This window comes from Salvelinus alpinus, chromosome 34, assembly GCF_045679555.1.
Source record: "Salvelinus alpinus chromosome 34, SLU_Salpinus.1, whole genome shotgun sequence".
Lineage (NCBI taxonomy): Eukaryota > Metazoa > Chordata > Actinopteri > Salmoniformes > Salmonidae > Salvelinus > Salvelinus alpinus.
Window position 1 is genome coordinate 25,197,593 of NC_092119.1, and position 21,383 is coordinate 25,218,975.

Below are 21,383 nucleotides of genomic sequence, written 5' to 3' on the forward strand. Positions count from 1 at the left end.
CTCATCATTCTGCACACAATACCTCATAATGACAAAGCAAAAACAGGTTTTTAAAATGTATTGCAATTGTATATAAATGTTTTTAACTGAAATATCACATTTACATAAGTATTCAAACTCTTTACTCAGAACTTTGTTGAAGCACCTTTGGCAGCGATTACAGCCTCAAGTCTTCTTGGGTATGATGCTATAAGCTTGGCCCACCTGTATTTGGAGAGTTTCTCCCATTCTTCTCTGCAGATCCTCTCAAGCTCTGTCAGGTTGAATGTGGAGCGTCACTGCACAGCTATTTTCAGGTCTCTCCAGAGATATTCGATCGGGTTCAAGTCCGGGCTCTGGCTGGGCCACTCAAGGACATTCAGAGATTTGTCCCGAAGCCACTCTTGGGTTTTCTTGACTGTGTGCTTAGGGTCGTTGTCCTGTTGGAAGGTGAACCTTCACCCCAGGTTGAGGCCCTGAGCGCTCTGGAGCAGGTTTTCATCAAAGATCTCTCTTTACTTTGCTCCGTTCATCTTTCCCTTGATCCTGACTAGTCTCCCAGTCCCTGCGGGACTGCTGCTGCCACCACCATGCTTCAACGTAGGGATGGTGCCAGGCATCCTCCAGACGTGACGCTTGGCATTCAGGCCAAAGAGTTCAATCTTGGTTTCCTCAGACCAGAGAATAGTGTTTCTCATCATCTGAGAGACTTTAGGTGCCTTTTGGCAAACTCCAAGCGGGCTGTCATGTGCCTTTTACTGAAGAGTGGCTTTCATCTGGCCACTCTACCATAATTGCATGATTCATGGAGCGCTGCAGAGATGGTTGTCCTTCTGGAAGTTTCTTCCATTTCCACAGAGGAACCCTAGAGCTCTGTCAGAGTGACCATCAGGTTCTTGGTCACCTCCCTGACCAAGGCCCTTCTCCCCTGATTGCTTAGTTTGGCCGGGCGGCCAGCTCTAGGAAGAGTCTTGGTGGTTCCAAACTTCTTCCATTTAAGAATGATGGAGGCCACTGTGTTCTTGGAGACCTTTAATGCCGCATAAATGTTTTCATACCCTTCCTCCAGATCTGTGCCTTGATTACAATCCTGTCTCGGAGCTCTACGGACAATTCCTTTGACCTCATGGCTTGGTTTTTGCTCTGACATGCACTGTCATCTGTGGGATATGCACCGTCATCAAATCATGTCCAATCAATTGAATTTACCACAGATGGACTCCAATCAATTTGTAGAAACATTTCAAGCATGATCAATGGAAACAGGATGCACCTGAGTTCAACTTCTAGTCTCATAGAAAAGGGTCTGAATACTTATGTAAATCAGGTATTTCTGTTTTTATATTTAATACATCTGCAAAAAAAAATAACAACCTGTTTTCACATTGTCATTATGGGGTATTGTGTGTAGATTGCTGAGGATTTGTATTTATTTAATCAATTTTGGAATAAAGCTATAACGTAACAAATGTGAAAAAGTCAAGGTGTCTGAATACTTTCCGAAGGCACTGTACACACATTCATTTTACAGAAATGCTTGGGGAAAAACTATTCAGACATTGGTGCAAAATAAAGTTCTTTATTTTTGCCTGTGTACTTATTTACTCCCCCAGTGACCTCACCACCCCCCACCCCCCCTTCAAAAATCTATCTCTATCTAATCTGTAACAATCCCTTGGCACTGAAATGTGGTTGTAAAATAGTCATACTCACTCTTACTTCTGTAATTATTAACCCACTCAATGGTGGTACAAGTGACTTTGACACAGACTTTAAAGCTTTACTTCAGGAAATATCTTGTTGGTCTATGGTAAAACATGACTGGTGAGGACAAATTTCCAGCAGTTGAAGTTCTGGATGGCAAATCACAGAAGCTCAGCCTGAAACGGGAAGTGGGACTGGTTGGCGCTGTGTCACTTGTGGCTGGCACTATGATTGGATCTGGGATTTTTATGTCCCCTCAATTCGTTCTGGTCAACATAGGAAGCCCAGGAGGAAGCCTGGTGGTCTGGGCTGCTTGTGGCCTGCTGGCTGTGCTTGGCTCTCTCTGCTATGCTGAACTGGGGACAGTCATCCGAGAGTCGGGGGGAGAGTACATCTATATCCTACGGACGTCAGGCCCAGTATTGGCCTTCATTTTAATTTTCAGCTCAGTCATATTTGTGAGACCTGCCAGTGTGGCAGGGATCTCACTGAGCTTTGCTGAATATGCATTGGCACCTTTCTACCAGGACTGTCCATGCCCACAGCTGGTGGTGAAGTGTGTGGCTGCAGCAGGGATTGTGGTGACAGCCATTGTTAACTGTCTGAATGTACGATTCTCCATGTCAATGCAAGTGTTCTTCATGGTGGCCAAGGTGCTGGCTCTTTCAGTAATAATTATTGGAGGAGTGGTGTTGCTCGTCAGAGGGGAAACAGAAAGTTTTGAGGATTCTTTTAATGGGACCAACTTGGGCATCAATCCGATAGGTATTGCTTTCTACCAGGGACTGTGGTCCTACGATGGATGGAATAACTTGAATTATGTGACAGAAGAGCTGAAACGTCCTGAGGTAAAGAGATGCATTCACTTCCATTGTAGAAACTGTACATTGAAGTTATATTAGTACTGATTTTGAGTACATAATACATTATATTTCTTATCTCATACAGGTTGATTACAAAGGAACACTAACACTGGTTTAGGTACACAATTTCTGGCGCAAACACTGCCCATCTTTTCAGTCTACTGTATTTTCAATAATGCAGCATGCTTTGCTCCAGGACACAGGGTGACATAACATGCCCTTAACTCATTCAGTAATGTGGGGTTCATCATTCAGAACATTGACAATCTAGGCTGCTCAAAAAATATGCCATCCACATTCTGAGTGTCACTGACCCTGGCAAAAAGTGTTTTTCCTTGGCTCCCATTGACGGTTTAGAAACAACTTAATCGATAACAATGTGCAACATCATAAATGTTTTAGTTAGTCACCCCTCCTCAGATTTCTGAGGTTTTACTACTATTCCAGAATGTTTGAAATTATGGAAAATGGGTATACATTGTTACTGGTACCTTTTCTTTTTGAGGAGATTAAAGTTGACAGCACTCACAATCTTGTAATTATTAACTGATGTAACAGTAGGTGCAACTTGTCCTGTAAGAACAAAACATTTAAACCTGTAACGATTCTCATCGTTGGTTGAAGGAGAGGGGGACCAAATCGCAGCGTGGTATGTATCCATATTTATTTGAATACTTTCTTTAAGACGAACAAAACAATAAACAAAACGAAACCCAACGACGCTACAGTCCTGAACTTGAGAATATAATAAAACACAAATAACGCACGAACAGGAACAATCACCCACAAACAAACAGTGAACACAGCCTACCTAAATGTGGTTCCCAATCAGAGACAACGTAAAACACCTGCCTCTGATTGAGAACCATATCAGGCTAATCAGACACACCTCCCAATGAAACACACAACGTAGAATATACCCACCCAGCTCACGTCCTGGCCAACTAAACACAGACTAAACAAAGGAAATAAGGTCAGGAACGTGACAAAACCTCTCTCCAGCTTAATACAAATAACTGTTGATGATAGATCTCCTACCACATGGCTGAAACACAGAAACTCAGCCTCAAGTGGGGCTTATTGGTGTTATCTCATTCTTTGTTGGGACCATGAAGGGATCTGACATTTTTATGTCCCCTCAGTCTGTGCTGGTCAACATAGGAAGCCCCAAAGCCAGCTTGGTGATCTGGGCAGCCTGTAGCCTGCAGGCCACATTCCCTCTGCTCAGAGGTGGGTAGTAATGTGCTACAAGTAACAGTTACATGTACTACAGTACATTTTTGGAGGAACTTGTACTTTTTCTAGTTACTCTCTGTGGGTTGTACTTGTACCAAAGATTTGTATAACTAACCCAAGATAGACCACAGCCTGTTATTTCCAATGGGAGCAAATTAATTATAGCGGGCAGAACAAGCAATGAGGTGGGCAGAGCCAAGCACAAGCTAGCTAAATCCTATTGGCACATTCTGGCATGTATTTGCATATTTCCATTAGGGAATGCCTACTTTGTGAAGCGCGTGTGTGCAATAACTCAATTCGCCCTTGCGCTCCTTCTAAACAACAACATTTTTGAAAACTTTTGCAAAGGCTAAAGTATTAAAAACGTAGTCCACTCTGTTCATAGCAGATTCTAGTTTTGGGAACAGAAAACTGTATTGGGATCAAATGTTGCATCAATGACAAAATTTGCAGAACTTCGGCCAAAATCCAGAGAAAGATATACTGCTCTCGTGGGAACAGGCACAGATCCCTGTCATTTGCGTGAAGAAAAGACGGAGGAAAAGAGGACGCAGATCGGGCTGCCTTCTGAGATTCCGTAGGCGGAGTAAACTCCCACCGCTATCAATTCTACTTGCTAACATGCAATGATTGGAAAAGAAAATTGATGACTTACGATTATCCTACCAACAGGACATTAAGAAATGTAATATCTTTTGTTTCACCGAGTTGTGGCTGAACGACAACATGGATAATATAGAGCTGGAGGATTTGCAATACACCAGCAGAACAGAGAAGTTATGGTATTGCTCGCCTGAGGTAGAGTACCTTATGATAAGTTGTAGACCACACTATCTACCAAGAGAGTTCTCATCTATAGTATTCGTAGGCGTCTATTTACCACCACAGACCGATGATGGCACTAAGACGGCACTCAACCAACTCTATAAGGCCATGACAAACAAGAAAATGCTCACCCAGAAGCGGCGCTCCTAGTGGCCGGGGACTTTAATGCAGTCAAACTTAAATCAGTTTTACCAAATTTTTACCAGCATATCACATGTGCAACCGTAGGGAAAAAAAACTCTAGACCACCTTTTACTCCACACACAGAAATGCATACAAAGCTCTCCCCCGCCCTACATTTGGCAAATCTGACCATAATTCTATCCTGCTGATTCTTGCTTACAAGCAAAAATGAAAGCAGGAAGTACCAGTGACTCGCTAAATACGGAAGTGGTCAGATGACGCGGATGCTACGCTACAGAACTGTTTTGCTAGCACAGACTGGAATATGTTCCGGGATTCATCCAATGGCATTGAGGAGTATACCGTCTCAGTCATCGGCTCCATCAATAAGTGCATCGACGGCGTCGTCCCCACAGTGACCGTACGTACATATCCCAACTAGAAGCCGTGGATTACAGGCAACCTCCGCATCGAGCTAAAGGCAAGAGCTGCCGCTTTCAAGGAGCGGGACACTTATCCGGACGCCTATAAGAAATCCTGCTATGCCCTGAGATGAACCATTAAACAAGCAAAGTGTCAATACAGGATTAAGATTGAATCCTACTACACCGGCTCTGACGCTCATCGGATGTGGCAGGGCTTGAAAACTATTACGGACTACAAAGGGAAACCCAGACGCGAGTTTCCCAGTGACGCGAGCCTACCAGACGAGCTAAATGCCTTTTATGCTCGCTTCGAGGCAAGCAACACTGAAGCATGCACAAGAGCACCAGCTGTTCTGAATGACTGTGTGATAACGCTCTTGGTAGCCAATGTGAGCAAGACCTTTTTAACCTCTTTGGGCTAGACGTGCCGCTAGCGGCACACCTCGACATCATCCAGTGAAATTGCAAAGCGCGAAATTCAAAATACAAAAATTGTAATATTAAATGTTCAGGAAAATACAAGTGTCTTACATCGTATAAAAGCTTAACTTCTTGTTAATCCAGCCGCTTTGTCAGATTTCAAAAAGGCTTTACGGCGAAAGCATACTATGCAATTATCTGAGGACAGCGCCCCGCATACAAAAGCATTACAAACATTTTCCAAACAAGCAGAGGCATCACGAAAGTCAGAAAGAGCGATAAAATAAATAACTTACCTTTGAAATAACTTACCTTTCCTCTGTTTGCAATCCCAAGGGTCCCAGCTACATAACAAATGGTTGTTTTGTTCGATAAAGTCCTTCTTTATATCCCAAAAAAGTCAGTTTAGTTGGCGCGCTTGATTCAGTAATCCACCTGTTCCCCTCATTCAAAATGCATACAAAGGAATCGCAAAAGTTATCACTTAACTTCGTCCAAACAAGTCAAACAACGTTTATAATCAATCCTCAGGTACCCTAATATGTAAATAAATGATACAATTTAAGACGGAGAACAGTATGATCATTACCGGAGATAAATAACCAAGTGCGCGCCCTCATCCACGCGCGCCACAAGACTACAGTCAAAATGAGAGCCACCTAGAAAAACTACATTCCAACAAATTTTTCAAAAAACAAGCCTGAAACCCTTTCCAAAGACTGTTGACATCTAGTGGAAGCCATAGGAACTGCAACCTGGGAGGTATTCCATTGATTTTTCCATAGACAGCCATTTCAATGGGTGGTGACCTCAAAAAGAAAAATCTGGATGGATTCTCCTCGGGTTTTTGCCTGCCATATCAGTTCTGTTATACTCACAGATATTAATCTAACAGTCTTAGATACTTCAAAGTGTTTTCTATCCAATACTACCAATTATATGCATATCATAGCTTCTGGGCCTGAGTAACAGGCAGTTTACTTTGGGCACCTCAGTCACCCGAACTTCCGAATACTGCCCCCTATCCCTAAGAAGTTTTTAAGCAGGTCAACATTCACAAAGCCACGGGCCCAGATGGATTGCCAGGACGTGTACGCAAAGCATGCACGGACCAACTGGCAAGTGTCTTCACTGACATTTTCAACCTCTCCCTGACTGAGTCTGTAATACCTACATGTTTCAAGCAGACCACCATAGTCCCTGTGCCCAAGGAAGTGAAGGTAACCTGCCTAAATGATTACAGCCCCGTAGCACTCACATCAGTAGCCATGAAGTGCTTTGAAAGGCTGGTCATGGCTCACGTCAACAGCATCCTCCCAGATACCCTAGACCCACTCCAATTCGCTTATCGCCCCAACAGATCCACAGATGACGCGATCTCAATCCACACTGCCCTTTCCCACCTGGACAAAAGGCACACCTATGTGAGAATGCTGTTAATTGACTACAGCTCAGCGTTCAATACCATAGTGCCCACGAAGCTCATCACTAAGCTAAGGACCCTGGGACTAAACACCTCCTTCTGCAACTGGATCCTGGACTTCCTGACAGGCCACCCCCAGGTGGTAAGGGTAGGCAACAACACGTCTGCCACGCTGATCCTCAACACTGGGGCCCCTCAGGGGTGTGTACTTAGTCCTCTCCTGTACTCCCTGTTCACCCATGACTGCGTGGCCAAACACGACTCCAACACCATCATTAAGTTTGCTGACGACACAACAGTGGTCGGCCTGATCACCGAAAACAAGACAGCCTATAGGAGGTCAGAGACCTCGCAGTGTGGTGCCAGGACAACAACATCTCCCTCATTGTGAGCAAGACAAAGGAGATGATTGTGGACTACAGGAAAAGGCGGGCCGAACAGGCCCCCATTAACATCAACTGGGCTGTAGTGGAGCGGGTCGAGAGTTTCAAGTTCTTTGGTGTCCACATCACCAACAATCTATCATGGTCCAAACACACCAAGACAGTTGTGAAGAGGGCACGACAAAACCTTTTCCCCTTCAGGAGACTGAAAAGATTTGGCATGGGTCCCCAGATCCTCAAAAAGTTTTACAGCTGCACCATCAAGAGCATCCTGACCGGTTCATCACCACCTGGTATGGCAACTGCTCGGCATCTGACCGTAAGGCGCTACAGAGGGTTGTGGGTACGGCCCAGTACATCACTGGGGCCAAGCTTCTTGCAATCCAGGACCTATAATATGCGGTGTCAGAGGAAAGACCTTAAAATTGTCAGAGACTCAAGTCATAGACTTTTCTATCCTACCACACGGCAAGCGGTACCGGAGTGCCAAGTCTAGGACCAAAAGGCTCCTTAACAGCTTCTACCCCCAAGCCATAAGACTGCTTAACAATTAAATCAAATTGCCACCGGACTATTACATTGACCCCCCCCTCCCCCCATTTTTTTTACACTGATGCTACTCGATGTTTATTATCTATGCATAGTCGCTTCACCCCTACCTACATGTACAAATTACCTCTAACCTGTACCCCCTGTAGCAGGCTCAAGGGTGTGGGGTTTCCACTTGACCAAGTTCAGTAACAAAACAGGCACCAGTAGCACAAATAGAATGCAAAAGGGAAGTTTATTAGGGGTTTTTGTACACGGGAAAAGGAGGCGGAATTGACCAATCACCTCACAGTCCACAAGCCGTTCATGTTGTCTGTTCCGTTTTTCAAGGGTAATCCTCACACTCGAGTTCTCAGCCAATCTGGTCTGGTACACAAGGGAGGTAGTCCGACAGTCCAGGTCAGAACGGGTACTCACACAGATTTCGCTCTCTTTTCTCTCACTCTTCATAACTTTCATAACTCTCATTTCTCTCACTCTTCATAACTCTCTTGTATCTCACCTTCTCTACCTGTTTGTGCAGGCATTTTCCTATTTTATCCCCAAGTGTTCCCTGGCTTAACGAAACACAGTCTTGCCTCGTTGGGGCAGGAAGTCCATATAAGGCTTGGGGGTGGAGCCAGCGACCTGCAAGATATCTATCCTCAATTACCACTCCCCTCTCCTCTCCCTGCCCCCTGTATATAGCCTCGTTATTGTTATGTTATTGTGTTACTTTTTATTATTTTTTACTTTAGTTTATTTGGTAAATATTTTCTTAACTCTTCTTGAACTGCACTGTTGGTTAAGGGCTTGTAAGTAAGCATTTCACTGTAAGGTCTACACTTGCTGTATTCGGCGCATGTGACAAATAAAGTTTGATTTGATTTGATATCATTCTGCTGTTGACATTGTGTTTTGAGGGCGAGTGCAAATGAAATGGCTAGGTAGCTTCACTTGACTCTGAGGAGATTTTTGTTAGTGGGTTCTTAGCCATGCTGAAATGTGTCTTGATGATTTGCATACTTGTAACATGATTGAGTTGACTATGACAGTTGATATCTGCACTGTTTGATTATTTATTACTTGATGTTTAATTCCATGCTGAAATGTGTCAGATTTGCATACCAGTAACATGATTGACAGTGAAATGTCGATATTGATTGTTGTTTTACTGTTGTTGTTTTTTGAAAGTTTATTTTAGCGTCTTTTACTTTCGGTTCTGTACAACAGCTTTAAACATAGCATATATTTCACAGCGGTTTTGATGGTACAAAGATTCTCACCACTTTACATTGCTTGTTTTGTCAAATAAAAGGAAATTAGGCGAACTATTAGAATTTTTGCAACCAGGAAATGGCGGTGCGATTTCTGCATATTGCACCTTTAAGTCAACTTTGAATAAGACTATAATTGAAACTGTACAGCCTATGGACTTTGTTTGATGTCAGTCTTCATTGGAGACTACCTGTGCTGGAGGACATCTGCAAGATAGTGCTGGCAGGCTTAAATAACAAATTCATGAACAGTATGAATGTATGTCATATGTTCATATAGGTATTTTCCATGGTGGTCAAGCTGGAGGTCTTGGCATTGACAATTATTGGAAGTGTGGTGCTGCTTTTCGAGGGGTACACTGAAAACATTGATGATTCCGTTAAAGCGACTATGGTCCAATCATGGTTGGAACACTTTGAATTATGTCACAGAAGAACTAAAACACCCTGAGGTGAAGAAAAATTAAACAGTTTGATATTGAGTGCTTCGATAGTATGATTTGCCCAGAGTAGGCAAAAATAAACCGTTTTCTTTTTTGTACTACTGAGGTTATAGCCCACAGGAAATAAACCAAAAATACAGACTATAGGATATACAGGCAAATCAACTGAGACAATACCTGACAAGTATACTCTATCGCATCCTGCTAAATGGTTTTGATCTTTGGACCACCCCACCAACAGAGATATAGTGTGCTCTTATCTATTTTTTTAAATTGCATCTGATGCACTAATCAGGATGGAAATGTGGTGTAAAATGTCTGCAGAACTTCGTCATTAGCTAGAGGGCAAGTCTACACTAAAAAGACTTTGGCTGTCATTTCTACATTTACATGGCTTTTGACAGCAATTGCATGTGGCTTTATGACCAACACATATAACAATGGTGAGATACTGTAGGTCAACCTTGGCCTTAACCTTTCCAACCTTCAGGGAAAGGAATTATCCAAGTGTACAATGACATAGCATTCCCTTTTCTCACTCTCCTAGTCAATCAGACCTCCTTTTTTTGTTGCAGTAATAATTTGGTGAATCTTTAACAAACACTTTGGGGGGGTAATCTGTATGGGAACCATTTTTTCATCTATAAACAAAGAAGACACAACAATATACTTTTTGCAACCTGAGAAGTTAATATTAACTACTAAGTACTTTGCTCCCAGCATCAAAGATTTGCCAGGTCTTTGTATTTATTTGTCTTGCTTAAGAAGAAAGGATTGACCATTGACAACAGTTTCTCCTGTTGCTTGAATCAGTAAGCTGGCCATGGCAAAAACAGAAACAGAAGGGCTTCAACTGAAGTGCAAGTTGGGTTTAGTCAGTGCTGTTTCACTGGTAGCAGGAATCATGATTGGATCGTGTATATTCATGTCCCCTCAGTTTATGCTGTCCTACATTGGAAGTCCAAAGGCAAGCCTGATCATTTGGGCCCTGTTTGGCCTAGTAGCCATGCTGGGGGCACTCTCATAAGCTGAACTAGGAACCATTATTAAAGAATCAGGTGGGGACTTCATCTACATCCTTCTAATCTATGGCCCTTTCCCTGCCTTCTTTGAGGCCTTTAACTTCCTACTAGTGGTGAAGCCAGCGAGCATCGCACCAATATCCCTCAGCTTTTCAGAATACGCTGTGGCACCTTTCTACCAAGACTGTTCTCCTTTCAGCTAATAGTGAAATGTGCTGCTGTTGCAGCCATCATGGTTGTAGCCATGGCCAGAATCTTGAATGTACATTTATCCATGAGAATTCAGGTGGTCTTCTTGGTGGCAAAGCTACTTATTTGCCCTGATGGTTATAGTAATTGGAGTAGTGAAAATTGCACAGGGGAATGTTACTGTACAAAAAAATGCTTTTGATAGTACGAACTTGGGTGTGAGCTCTATAGGGATGGCTTTTTACTAAGGCCTCTGGTCCGTCACTGGCTTGTACAACTTAAACTATGTGAAAGAAGAATTGAAAAGACCTGAGGTAAGAATGCACTGTAATAAGTAATGTCCTTTGTTCCATGATCTTAAGGACTTAACATATCTTTATCCATCTTGCACCCTCTCAGGTAAATCTGCCCAGGGCAGTTATGATTGCCATCCCCATGGTAACCATGCTCTATCTACTGGTCAATGTGAGCTACTTGGCTGCCATGACGCCCAGAGAACTGATGTTGTCGAGTGCAGTGGCTGTCACCTGGGGGTGAGAGAGCTTAACTCCATCCACACACCTCTCTCAAAAATGTTTTCAATGTGTGATGAGCTAACAAATTACATTGTTGTCTTTAACAGGAATAAGGTGCTCGGGAGATGGGGATGGGTGATGTCCATTGCAGCTGCTTTGTCTGCTTTTGGCTCCCTGAATGGAACATTCTTTAGTGGTGGCCGGGTGTGCTTTGTGGCTGCAAGAGAGGGACACATGGTGAGAAACACATGCAAGAGACAGGCAATTTTAACTGACATTTTTCAAAACGAAACTTTGGCATAGTCTGATGTAGGTGTTGAGTTAGATAGTTTTGTAGTTTTTATGTCAACATTTGTATTGTCTTTATCTCCAGCCTGATATTCTTGCCATGGCCCATGTGAATCGACTGACCCCCTCTCCAGCCCTGATCTTCACCACGGCTATCTCACTTCTGGTTCTCATCCCTGGGGACTTCCAGAGCATTGTCAACTTCTTCAGGTAGTTTATGCTTTGACTTCAAAATGTCTCAATACATTTATCAAATTGTTGCTTTATTTATCTTCCATCCCTCTCCATTGATATTGCCAGTTTTACAGCCTGGTTCTTCTATACAATCACTCTGTCTGGGCTTCTCTACCTCAAGATCAAGAAACCTGAACTTCCCAGGACATATAGCGTGAGTCTCATAGGATATCTAATTTCTTTTTTTATTTATAAAGGTCTGAGTCCTTTTGAACAACACAAGATTGATTTATTAAAATGCAATTGCCCGAATGGACCCATCTGCTTTCTAAAGTGACAGTACCACTGTTTTTGTTTATTCACCCAGGTTCCCATTGTAATCCCCATCTTGGTCATCATGGCAGCGATTTTCCTTGTGATGGCACCTATCATTGACAACCCCGCAATAGAGTACCTCTACGTCACCATATTCATATTCAGTGGTGTATTGGTTTATGTGCCATTCATTCACTACAAACTCTGCCCTGGACTGTTGGAGAAAGTCACTGTGTTCCTGCAGCTCTTCCTAGAGGTGGCACCAGCAGACAAAAATGTATGACAATGCTGTCTTCTGAGTAATACCTGGACCAAAATAATTTACATCTGAGATGGGCACCACCATAACCTGATTTTCAATAGTATTTAGGATGGAACTTTTTTTAAAACCCTGAAATTGTTATAAAATTCGGTAAATATCAGACTTCATTTGTACTGACTTGTACTGTAATATAGGATGCTTTCAATAGATAACGCAAGTAAACATACCATTTTGTAAAATTGTAGACTTTATTTGGTAAAAACAAAAAAGAGAATTTGTTGTTAATTTTTGTTTTGTTTTACATTAGTATGTTCCGACAAGACATTTAGTAGGATAAATCCAAAATGACTGTACAGGTATTACAAAGATTAGTTCGATTTTTTTGTGAAGACACTCAATCATGGTAATGTATGCAGCATTTTCAGTATAAAAAGTAGGAAAGCAATATGGGTAAAAATAAATGGTACCACACAGGCCCATTTCCAGCACTGATTGTAACAACACATGTTCAGTAGACTTTTTATTAGAATCAGACTTCCAAAAGCCATCCTTGATGGAATAATCCTGGGTAATGTCAAAATATAATCATAGGCATAATTTTAGGCTGTTATTTTCCTGTGTAGCCTGCTAACAACTTCATGAGTCCTAATCAGTTACTATCATTTAGTTGGCAATTAAAATAGATCCAGATCATCAATAGATGTAGACTCATTTTGTTGGATATACTTGAGAATGTCGATTTGATCCTTCACCTCATCTGCAACTGGAAGGACACCCACAACTGGGCCCCCACCACCTGAGACTAGAGAGGAGGACTTCACAGGCAGTTTTGGCTTTGGGGCCAGTTTGGGTTTGGGGGCAGGAACTGGCCTTGCCTTGATACTTTTCTTCACCTGGAGGAGCTTGTCAAAGTTGTCTTCTATCCTGAAAAGGGAAACAAGGACAATGTTGAATGGCTAATACAATGTTGTAATAACCACTTTGTCTCGCAAATAACTGTGACTGTATACCTGAAAAGTTCATCTGTATCCTCATCCAGTCCTGAATCTGCAGATGCCACATCCTTGTATGCTGTTGGAAGAAGTAAAGGGTCCCCCAACTTCACTTTCCACATCAAGTCTGGCTCCTTAAACAGCTTAACGTTGCCTGTTAGCACAATGAAGATATGAGTTGAACTTAAATTGGACAAGAGGCAGGCTTCCTTGGGACCAGATCTGATATTTTTATTTACGGGATGTCAGTCTGGAATCTCTGACACTGACACTGTTTGTAGACAGCTTATGACATTGTTATGGCAGTTCCTATGGAAGCAATAAATGGAACACAGAATCTGTATTTAAATATTTATACTAACTGTCTTTGGCTGCAGGTTGAAACAAGTCGTCATCTATATCCTCAGCCTCATCAAACAGAGAGAACTTAGGTTGGGTAGCCACTTTAGCCTGTGGAGGCTTTTTCTTCTTCTGCCTCGTGCACCTGGGGGAAAGGGTGACAGAAAGCATTAAATACCATATGTCTTGTTTTGCACACTTTTACAAAATAATAAAATGCAGTACTACAGGATATTTCTTAACGTAGCTCTTTATTAGCTAGCTATAACTGGCATGTTAACGTATCGCCAACCAGGATCAAACTGACCATGACCTAACCATTTGGGTGGTCTTAACCAATCATAGCACAGTATGATATGGCGATAAAATGCATCCAATTATAATTCAGTATGTTTACACATATGAATATTACACCATACAGTGCCTGTAGAAAGTATCCCAATTTTCAAATGTTGTTGATTTACAGCCTGAAATGATATTTTCTCTTCATCTATTTGATCCAGAATACAGATATTTGAGAAGACACCAAAACCATTGAGAAAAACATCTAAAATGAACACAACCTCAGCAAGGCTCTTACTTTAAATTGCCTAGAGGTCCAAGGTACTCATCATCATCGTCATGTTCCTGCTCCTCTTCCCTAGGTTTCACTGGTGGAACATGTTTGGTTACTTTCGCAGCAGCAGCAGGGGTCTCCTCACTTTCAAAGAAATTAAAGCCTTCTTCTTTATCCTGGTCCTGCCAATCTGCAACGTTCCTGGTTTTCAAATCTGCCATTGTGGACTTCGCTCCTACAGAAATATGAACTGTGAGCCAAATATTCTTTATGATATTATATTCTTGATTAAATAAGGCAACTTCTACACTACAGGGAAGTACTGTTTATTTTTTCTGTTGGTTAATAATTCATACTTTTCTTAAATAACTAGCCAGGCAGATACATGTCAATTTGAACCCCTGACCGCCTTGATATACAGTAACCTCATTGTTCAAATAATAATTTCACAGTTTGGTGCAGTGCAGTAGTATTAGTACTAATCCCCAAAGTTGAACATTTTCTGACCTATGTAGTTTGCATTAAGATAGAGGGGTGACATTAATGTAGGTGAATGAGTTAGAAAGTGCAAGTTTCAGTCAGAGACAAGCAAATCAAACAAGTTATTTACCAGCCAACAGTGCATGATGCCATATTTAGAAGGAACAAGTAGGAAAGAGCACATTAAAATGTCTAAAAACTCTATAGAAAAAATACTATTTACTGTAGTGCTTTGTGGTACATTACCTAAGAGCTCCAACACCTCTGGGCAAGTAGCAAGTGTAGAATTCTTGGAGATAAACTTGACCAGTTCGTCAAAGGCCATCCTACGCTCCCGGATGTCTGCCTCGCCTACAAACAGGGCCTTGCGAGGCATGGCTGGTAAGGTGATCTTCGGATACTGACCCATGAGTCTGTAGTAAAACTCATCAATTTCACTGTATTTCTTTGAAACCTGCAAAACACATATAAAACATGCAGGGTCTTGGTACGCCTGTAGCTTTTATAGCAATGCTTTGGGGTTCAAATCCAACCGTTAGAAATGTATATTTGGTTGTTGTTCAAAATCTTAATGTTATTATGCATTATGTAGCTGTTATAAAGGGTTTAGGAATGCATACTGTACATACTGAATGCTACAGTGAAGTGTTACCACAATTTCAGACCAAGCAGTAGCTGCTACACCATCACTTTCAATTTGAGGTGATTAGGGGCACAGGGACAGGATCCTAATACTTATGTTTCCACCTAACTTACATGGGACTACGACTACCTGTGACTACCTACCACCAGCTGTACAACATCTTCAGGTTTGTGCTTGCCGGATTTGAAGGCAGCCAGCCGAGTCACCACAATTATCTGGTACTCCACATGACCTGTCATCATGGTACCACGGATCTCCTGGTAAAGAGGCACCTGCAGATCTATGCCTGTCACCTCATTCTGCAACGGCCTGGGATGAAAAACATTGTGACATTGACCAAAAGTAATTGCACAAAGTGCAAGATTCATACAAGAACAGAACTGTGGAGTGACATCGTGCATGAACATCCTTCCACACTGTCCCAACGGTAAACAGCAAGAAAGGAATCCAGCAAACATGTCAATGACAACTTTTATTTCACTACATGCTGGTATTAATTAATATGTGCACAATAGTTTGGTGAATAGTTGCAACTAAGTCAAAGGGACCCCTGGGTTGGTACAGGGAAAAACAAGGACTGGCTTCAACAAGTAAACAACGATGGGGATGTGTTTCACAAGTGTTATCAGGCAACCTCGAAACGTCAAAGAAAGATAGCTACGAAATGTTCTTCATTTTACCTGCTTGTAATAAGTCCGTCTGGCATTGTGGTAAGATTGCTGTCCTGTCTAGTCTCTGTTTAGCTGTAATCAAGCTGACCACCCCCATTCCCTACTGTTATGATACAAGTCATGGGATGGGAACTAGATGGGAACTACAGGAACTTCCGGTTTTAGCCTTCAAAATAAAAGCGCGCTGCTGCACTCGTTCTGCACTGCACGAGCGCCGGGCGGTGAGTTGCGAATATTTTACAGTTGCTTGTCGTCTGGGAAGGAGGCACATCGACTCCTTGATAGTAAGTCGAGGCATATGTCAGTAGCAGAACAAGCTCAAATCAAGTAAAAACTAGCATGTTTCGACAGCAAAGCTAGGTAATAGCCATCTACATTGGCTATGATCAGCTGATAGCCCATCCCTCTTTGCCTTTATGTCTTTTGTTTGCAGCCCTGCTACACTATAGCCATCGGGCACCCGCGTGAGAACTCGTTGGCTAGAATACGGCCATACCAGCTCTTATTTCATAGAACTCGCCATAAACCCTGCCACATTGGGAAGATCTAGGCATGTTGCACTGGGACACGTTTTAATATGATAAAAAAATACATTTACAATGGGTCCGCCGTGGTTCTGTGTAGCCTAGTAATGCTAATATATTTCAGACCAGTGTATTGTAGTTAATTTCGTCTGACTTAAGTTCAATATATTTGAGTAGTAAACGGAAACAGGAACGAAGTGAAAGGAGATACCAAGTCAGTTTCACAGCTGAATGCATTCAACCAAAATGTGTTTGCCGCATTTAACCTAGGATCCAGGTAGTTCGCAAAATAATATACCAGAGGGGGGCATCGTTTTACTAGGCTACCTACTAGGCTACATTGGGATCATATGGTTACCACCAGTATTCGAATAGATTGAGTTCGTTGACAAAACAGCAGTGGTGGAAAAAGTACCCAAAATGTCATACTTGAGTAAAAATAAAGATACCTTTTATAGAAAATGACTCAAGTGAAAGTCACCCAGTATAAAAACAGTACTTGAGTAAAAGTCTAAAGTATTTGGTTTTAAATATAATTAAGTATCAAAAGTAAATGTATACATCTTTTCAAATTCCTTATTATGTAAACCAGAAGGCACCATTGTCTTTGCCAGGGGCATGCTCCAACACTCAGACATAATTTACAGACACTCAGACATAATTTACAAATGAAGCATGTGTGTTTAGTGAGTCCGCCAGATCAGAGGCAATAGGGAAGACCAGGGATGTTCTCTTGATAAGTGTGTGAATTACACAATTGTTCTGTCCTGCTAATCATTCAAAATGCAACGAGTACTTTTGAGTGTCAGGGAAAATGTATGGAGTAAAAAGTACATAATTTTCTTTAGGAATACGTATAGTGAAGAAAAAGTTGTCAAAAATATAAATAATAAAGTACAGATACCCCCCAAAAATACTTAATTAAAATTACTTGAAAGTACTAAAGTACTTTACACCACTGCAAAACAAACTATTGGACGGAGATGTATTTGTCAAAGGTCCACGGTGGGTCTGTGTAAACAATGCAATTATATTGGAGATGGCCTCATAGCAGTGAATGTCATCTATTCATTTACTGTTATACTATTTCTAAGTAGCAGCCATATCAGCCAAGGAAACTAATTGTTCTCACTCTATAATAGAACAATCAGATTTTCCTGCATGACTGTGGCACTCTTTAGCTGAATTATTAGGATTTTCTTGTATCCACAACAAATCTGCTTATTTACCTGAAATAGAGATAATTTCATTGTTTTCTTTGAAAAGATGGCCCTGGCTGAGAATAGAACATTCCGTTTTCTGCCTGATTGTGGTGCTGTTTATTGTAATTTTCTGGATTATCTTGTGACCAGAACAAAACTACTTAAATAAATGGTGTTTCTTTAAAAAGATGGGCCTGAGGGCCTTCCAAGTTGCACAGCGGTCTAAGGCACTGCATCTTATTGCTAGATGCGTCACTACAGACCTGGGTTCAATCCCAGGCTGTATCAAAACCGGTCGTGATCGGTAATCCCATAGGGCAGCGCACAATTGTCCCAGTGTTGGCCGGGGGGGACCTTACTTGGCTCATCGTGCTCTAGCAACTCCTTGTTGCAGGCCGGGCGCCTGCAGGCTGACCTCAGTCGTCAGTTGACTGGAGGAATCCGATGCATTGGTGCAGCTGGCTGCCGGGTAAAGCGGGCGGGTGTTTCGGAGGACGTATGACTCTGCCTTTTGCCTCCCAAGCCCGTTTGGGAGTTGAAGCGGTGAGACTAGATTGAAATTGGGGAGAAAAATCAGGATGAGCCTCGCTGACATGGACTGTTTCCTCACCTTGTTCTTCTTGTGGTTATCCATGGTTGTTGCTTATTTTACCAGGTAACAAGGACTGAAAAAATAGGCTCCTTATTTTACTAAAATAGAGATTTAAATAAATGGTGTTTCTTTGAAAAGATGGGCCTAGCTGACATGAAACATAAATTAAGGGGGAAGGATCCAGAGACACAGAGGCTCATTATCTTTCTGCACGTATTTTTATTTACAATGCTGGCTGCCATGGTTAACAAAAACGCAGGACATTGAGGGCTACCTGAATTGATTCAGAAACGAACATAAGTAGTCCTAAAGTATCACAACAAGGTCAAACAAGTGTGTGTGTGTTAGTCAGATTATCCAGTATCCACAGCAACACTATTGATTGTTCTCTACCCCCAGTGCATGTGGTGTACAGTACTATGGTCTTAGCCATGCTCTCACTAACCCTAATATTTTCTCTGTCTCCCCTTCCGGAGGGCCTGAGGCTCTTGGACCACAACTTAGGACACCCTGGCCTGACACCTGGACGTCCCTGGCCATATCCCCCCTCTACCTGCCTGTTACTTTAAAGTCCATATTTAACCTATACAGCTCTGGATCCATTGTCTTACCTATTACTGCAACAAATTGTCAGTTATTTGCCCTTTTATAGATGTTTTATTTTTTACTAATGACTGAAGGCTGTGTGACCATTAACAATTGCTGCATATACATTGTCATTCTCCCAAAGTATTGACTTGCACATTTCTTCTCATCTCAGGGATTTAACAATGGTGTAAAGTAGCTCAAACCAATGCTTACACCTAGTCAATGCTTGGATATCCATGAGGAGAGAGATGGACAATTGGTATGCAGCCACTGATTTCAGGTGGCTTCATCAACAGATGGAATGTGTTCCAAATGGCACCCTATTCCGTATACATAGTGCACTAATTTTGACCAGGGCCCATAGGGCTTTGGGAGACATTCCACCTGTTGAGCCCCACCCTGCCTATTGTTATCCATCCCATTCCCCCAGTTAAGCAAACAAAGGGGAGAGGCTCTGACTATAATTTATGTAGTAAATTGCTTTTCCTATCTATTACTTTATTTTATAAACTTATTTTGTTGTGTATTTATGTCCCTTTTAATAAAACCTTAATTGGCTCCCGAGTGGCGCAGCGGTCTAAGGCACTGCATCTCAGTGTAAGAGGCATCACTACAGTCCCTGGTTTGAATCCACGCTCCATCACATCCAGCCGTGATTGGGAGTCCCATAGGGTGACGCACAATTGGCCCGAGTTTGGCCGGGCTAGGCGGTCATTGTAAATTAGAATTTGTTCCTAACTGACTTGCCTAGTTAAATAAAACATTTTGTTTTTTTAATTAATTCAAACAAGAAATCCATATTTTCACTGGTGGATATTCACGATGGACATTATACTGAACAGTCATGTACCAATGAGATTCACAAGTATTGCAGTTGTGTGTGTGTGTGTTGTTGTTGCCATTCAGCTTCATCTAGCCTTGGTATAGAATAACTGATAACTGACAAAATACCTCAGCCATAGGAAATCATTGGGGAAAGAAGTCACACTTCCGGTTGGCACAAATCTTTATTTGACTTTCTGTAATAGAGATACAGACCGTATAAAAGCATACATTCAAAACCTTATGGTCAGATGTAATGGAATCCCAAGTTTCTGGGTGTGTGGGGGTCAGTGACTTGAGTGGGAGAAAGAACCAGTGGAGGCAGCAATAGGGAGGTAGATGGGGGGCCAGGCACGTCCAGGTGTCAGGCCAGGGTGTACTCAGTCGTGGTCCAAGAGTCTTAGGCCCTCCGGAAGAGGAGACGGAGACAAGATGTGGGTTGCGAGCATGCACTAGGGGCAAAGAATGATCAATCGTGTTGTTGTGGACACTGGGTAATCTGACTAACACGCACACACACACCTGCATGACCTCGCTGTGGTACTGTAGGCCTATTTGTTTTCACTTCTTGTTACCTGGTAAATAACCAACAAATTAGGTGAGGAAACAGTCCATGTTAGCCAAGCCCATCTTTTAAAATAAACAATTTATTTCAATCTCTAGTTGAGTAAAATGTACTGAAAAAAAATATAAAGGCAACATGTAAAGTGTTGGTCCCATGTTTCATGAGCTAAAATAAAATATCCCAGAAATGTTCCATATGCACAAAAAGCTTATTTCTCTAAAATGTTGTGCACAAATTTGTTTACAGCCATGTTAGTGAGCATTTCTCCTTTGCCAAGATAATCCATCCACCTGACAGGTGTGGCACATCAAGAAGCTGATTAAACAGCATGATCATTACACAGGTGCACCTTGTACTGGGGACAATAAAAGGCCACTACAATGTGCAGTTTTGTCAAACAACACAATGACACAGATGTCTCAAGTTTTGAGGGAGCGTGCAATTGGCATGCTGACTGCAGGGATGTCCACCAGAGCTGTTGCCAGAGAATTGCTAATTTCTCTACCATAAGCCTCCTACAATGTCGTTTTAGAGAATTTAGCAGTACATCCAACCGGCCTCACAACTGCAGACCACGTGTAACCATGCCAGCCCAGGACCTCCACATCCAACTTCTTCACCTGCGGGATAGTCTCAGACCAGCCACCAGGACAGCTGATGAAACTGAGGAGCATTTCTGTCTGTAATAAAGCCCTTTTGTGGGGAAAAACTTATTCTGATTGGCTGGGTCTGGCTCCCTAGTGTGTGGGACTATGCCCAAATATGTGAAATCCATAGATTAGAGTCTAATTAATTAATTTACCAGTAACTGATTTCCTTATTATGAACTGTAATTCAGAAAAATTGTTGAAATTCTTGCATGTTGCACTTATGTTTTTGTTCAATGAATATTGTAGCCTCCAAACTTCCAAACGTATTCCATTTAAGGATGATGGAGGCCACTGTGTTCTTGGGGACCTTCAATGCTGCAGAAATGTTTCTGTACCCTTCCCCAGATCTGTGCCTCGACACA

The 21,383-nt window shown here is 42.1% G+C and overlaps 2 protein-coding genes and 1 long non-coding RNA gene across 4 annotated transcripts; 2 read left to right on the forward strand and 1 right to left on the reverse strand.

Moving 5' to 3' along the window:
• The first annotated feature begins 1,796 nt into the window (after positions 1-1,796).
• On the forward strand, positions 1,797-13,172 carry LOC139563777 (b(0,+)-type amino acid transporter 1-like). Its single transcript, XM_071382687.1, has 6 exons — positions 1,797-2,531; positions 11,243-11,376; positions 11,466-11,595; positions 11,732-11,856; positions 11,947-12,034; positions 12,188-13,172. Exons 1-6 carry the CDS (start codon positions 1,797-1,799, stop codon positions 12,416-12,418), a joined length of 1,443 nt encoding a protein of 480 aa, XP_071238788.1. The 3' UTR covers positions 12,419-13,172.
• On the reverse strand, positions 12,625-16,232 carry hs1bp3 (HCLS1 binding protein 3). 2 transcript variants are annotated; one of them, XM_071382100.1, is made up of 7 exons: positions 16,088-16,232; positions 15,551-15,716; positions 15,011-15,218; positions 14,309-14,534; positions 13,752-13,873; positions 13,408-13,543; positions 12,625-13,321 (listed from the first exon to the last, which is right to left on the reverse strand). In XM_071382100.1, exons 1-7 carry the CDS (start codon positions 16,111-16,113, stop codon positions 13,072-13,074), a joined length of 1,134 nt encoding a protein of 377 aa, XP_071238201.1. In that variant the 5' UTR covers positions 16,114-16,232; the 3' UTR covers positions 12,625-13,071. The 2 variants fall into 2 exon arrangements, with proteins under 2 accessions (XP_071238201.1, XP_071238202.1); XM_071382101.1 differs by having other exon boundaries at positions 14,309-14,519; positions 16,088-16,231.
• Positions 16,233-16,271: 39 nt separating this feature from the next.
• LOC139563433 (uncharacterized) lies at positions 16,272-19,574 on the forward strand. The gene is made up of 2 exons (XR_011672561.1): positions 16,272-16,362; positions 18,873-19,574. It is a non-coding gene; the product is annotated as an uncharacterized lncRNA (long non-coding RNA).
• The last annotated feature ends 1,809 nt before the right edge of the window (positions 19,575-21,383 follow it).